This window comes from Apodemus sylvaticus, chromosome 5 (genome assembly GCF_947179515.1).
Source record: "Apodemus sylvaticus chromosome 5, mApoSyl1.1, whole genome shotgun sequence".
In the NCBI taxonomy this organism is placed as follows: Eukaryota; Metazoa; Chordata; class Mammalia; order Rodentia; family Muridae; genus Apodemus; species Apodemus sylvaticus.
The window spans coordinates 138020791-138023893 of record NC_067476.1 but is presented as its reverse complement, the minus strand read 5'-3'; the positions used below and the strand labels follow the sequence as shown (position 1 = coordinate 138023893).

Genomic DNA, 3103 nt, shown 5'->3' with positions numbered 1-3103 from the left:
ATGAAGACAGCAGTGTTAACTATGGCTCTGCTGCTGCTGCTGCTGACCCAGGTCACACCAGGTAACCTAGACCCCTTCGGGGGAGGGACAGAGTTGGGTCTAGTCAGGGTACTTAGGGCCTGGGTGGATGGCGGATGGGTAGGAGACACTGTCTGGGCAGTGGGACGAGCCTCAGATCTTGGGTGAGAATCTGTAAGGCAGCTCACGTCTCCGCGTTTCAATTTCTTAAGTTCTAATTTTTATGTAACAAGCTAGGTTGGAAGGTCAAGGCTGACAGGCTGAGGTTTTGGTGTGCTGCAGCTTCTTGGTTTGCTGGAATTCGGCAGAGACTTCCCTCCTGCTGGCAGGAGAGGTGGGTGTTGGAGGCTCTGGGGCTGCAGAGAACCCTGGAGGTGGCTTCACTGGCCTCTTAGGACTTGTGATGCAATTCTGGGGTGGAGAAATGGTTAAGTCTCCAGGGTTTCTACTTCCATCTCTCCCTCCTTCCAGCGATAACAGCTGGATTTAGGAGACAGTGGATACATCATTGCTCAGTTATATATGATTTATTTTAGACTACTGTTCTTTATTTTTTTGTGTGTGGTGATGGCAGTGTTGTTTATGTTTTTATTTTGTTTTGATTTTTGGTTTTTAGAGACAGGGTTTCTCTGTATAAGCCCAGTCTACAGCCCTGGCTTTGTAGACTAGGCTGGCTACATGTTAAGGGTACCATGTTAAGTGTACATGTTAAGTGAACATGTTAAGTGTACTGCTACCATGACTTCTCTTGCAGTACAAGCGCCCCGTGCTTGTCAGTGGCACAGTCTTTGATCTGAGGAGTTGATCTTTCTGAGAGTTTTTCTTGTCTTGGATGCTATCCTCAGTCTCTGGTGTGATAGGATGCTTCCGGCTTCTTTTGGAATTTCTTGACCAAAAATGGTTTCTACAATTCTAATTTCTAATTCCTACTGATTGGTTAATGTTTTGCTATAACCAGAGATGAGGAAACAATCTTTTTTTTTTTAAATAAGCACCCATGAACTCCCACTGGTACTTCTGATCCAAATTCATTATCTATCTCTATATTCCTTTATTTCCTTTCTTTTTGTAGGGGTGGAGATGAATCCCAACTCATGGATGTTAGGGAAGCACTTTGTCTGAGTCATCCTTGGCCTGTGAGGAGAGGTAGCCTAGACCCTCCTTCCTCATCTCACTGTCTGTCACCACAGACACCTCAGCAGTCACATGTTCTTAAGCCATTGCGAATGTCTGCATGTGTTCTCAGTGTACGCCCATGTTTGTATCATACTGCCTGACTTTGTTCAGGACATGTACTAATGTCATCTTTCCTGTACTCATTTTGTTTCTGTAGTTTTGTGGTTCATGCTGGACAGGCACTCTGCTACTGAGATCTGGTGGCCTGACTCTAAGCTATCATTTAGCTACAAGGCACTGCATAGGTAACAGTTAATTCTGTGTCTCATTTGCTAGTCTGAAGCTTTTTCCCCGTTAGAGTCCTTGAGAAAGGTATGAGGAGGCAGTGTTTGTCCAGTTTCAGATATTAACAGTTCCTTGTTCTTCGTCCTTGGAAGGCACAAGTAGTGTAAATACGTGACACCAATCTTTATTCTGGCATAAAACATTTTTATCAATGTGTTCTAGTATAACCCTAACCTCTGGTGAGCCCGAGTGCATGCCTGTGTGCATGGTTTATGTATGTGTGTCTCCACTGAGTTCATTCATGCAGTGCCTCTCATATGTGAATGTGTTTAGGCTGACCACTCGGAATAACTTACTGGGGAGCTTACCCCTGGAGAAGACTGATTCTTCTCCTCTCAGCAACCATTGATGGCCTGTAGCTCTTCATCTAGGTGGTGGGGCCTTGTGAGGCTTCCCCATCCACACTGGTGTACCTACTGGTGTGGTGACATAGGTCTTACCTGTGTGGCTATAGTGTTAGCATTCCATGGGCATAGATAGCATCCCAGGCATGTCTAGAAGACACTGTTTAGCAGCTGCTGTCCTGGTCCTCTGCCTCCTGCTGTCTTTCCATACCTCTTCTGTGCTGTTCCCTGAGTGGATGGGTTGTATCCTAGATAGAATAATTGGGTCAGTCTCCTTATGGTCGTTAATTCTTTGCATTTTGATCAATTGTGGGTCTTCTCTTCTTTATTTAAAAATCCTTTCCACTTTGAATTTCTCTTAAGCCATTGGGCTCCGTTATTCATAGTGCTAATATGTTCCCTTTAGTCCACGTTCCTTCCTTGTAAAATAACTTAAACTGATCAATCTTTGCAGAGGTCTGTCACTTCATAACTGGATTTATTTTATACTAGTGTTTTGTTTTTACACAATTAATAATTAGTTTTATTTACATTTTGCTTTTTATTTCTTTTGAGACAGGGTCTCATGTAGGTGAAGTTGGTCTTGAACTCACCATGTATTGCCGAAGATGCCTGTGAACTCCTGATTCTCCTGCCCCTAACTCTGTGGAGATTATGGATATGGGTCACCATGCCCAGTTTATGCTATGCTAGGGCTGGAACCCAGGGCCTTCAAGCATGGGAGGCAATCACCAGCTGAGCTACACATACTCCAATGCTATTCCTTAGCACAGCTCTGTGAGACACCTGCCTCTCCTTGTAGAAAAGAGGAAACAGATTCTTAAAAGGAGAGTCACCAGCTCAAGGTTTACCAGCTGCCTTGGGACACAGACTTCAAACTCAGTTCTATAGATTCTGATGGTTCAGATTCACCTCATAACCCACTGTGCTTGTTAAGTCTTGTAACCTACTGCACTACAAGTACTCTACAAGAGGTAGAGTTTATGAAGGGCTGGGATATGAGGTGATCCAAGCTTCCTCAACCTCTAGAGGTGACTGCGTCTTCCTCGGCCTCTTTTGTTATTGTCTGGGGCCCTGGCCTCTATCTGAGACCTCATGACTCATGCAAGTGTCTTTGTCTTTGTCCTGACGCAGGGAACCCTGAAAGATGCTGGAAGTCTTTTGGTATCTGCCGTGAAGAGTGCATCAAGAAAGAAAGTTTCTATATCTTCTGCCAGAATGGCAAAATGTGCTGTGTGAAGCCCAAGAATGTGCCCCAGTGGTCAAGGAATTTGGACTAG

General features: G+C 44.6%; 1 protein-coding gene across 1 annotated transcript; it reads left to right on the top strand.

Annotated features, from left to right (window-relative positions):
* Window positions 1-3103, top strand: LOC127684643 (beta-defensin 36-like). Its single transcript, XM_052181528.1, has 2 exons — window positions 1-61; window positions 2958-3103. Exons 1-2 carry the CDS (start codon window positions 1-3, stop codon window positions 3101-3103), a joined length of 207 nt encoding a protein of 68 aa, XP_052037488.1.

Bases quoted from the DNA above. Each gene is read 5' to 3' on its own strand.
- LOC127684643 (XM_052181528.1), top strand. From the start codon at position 1: ATGAAGACAGCAGTGTTAACTATGGCTCTGCTGCTGCTGCTGCTGACC. The intron at 62-2,957 runs GTAACCTAGACC...GTCCTGACGCAG, and splicing joins GCTGACCCAGGTCACACCAG to GGAACCCTGAAAGATGCTGG.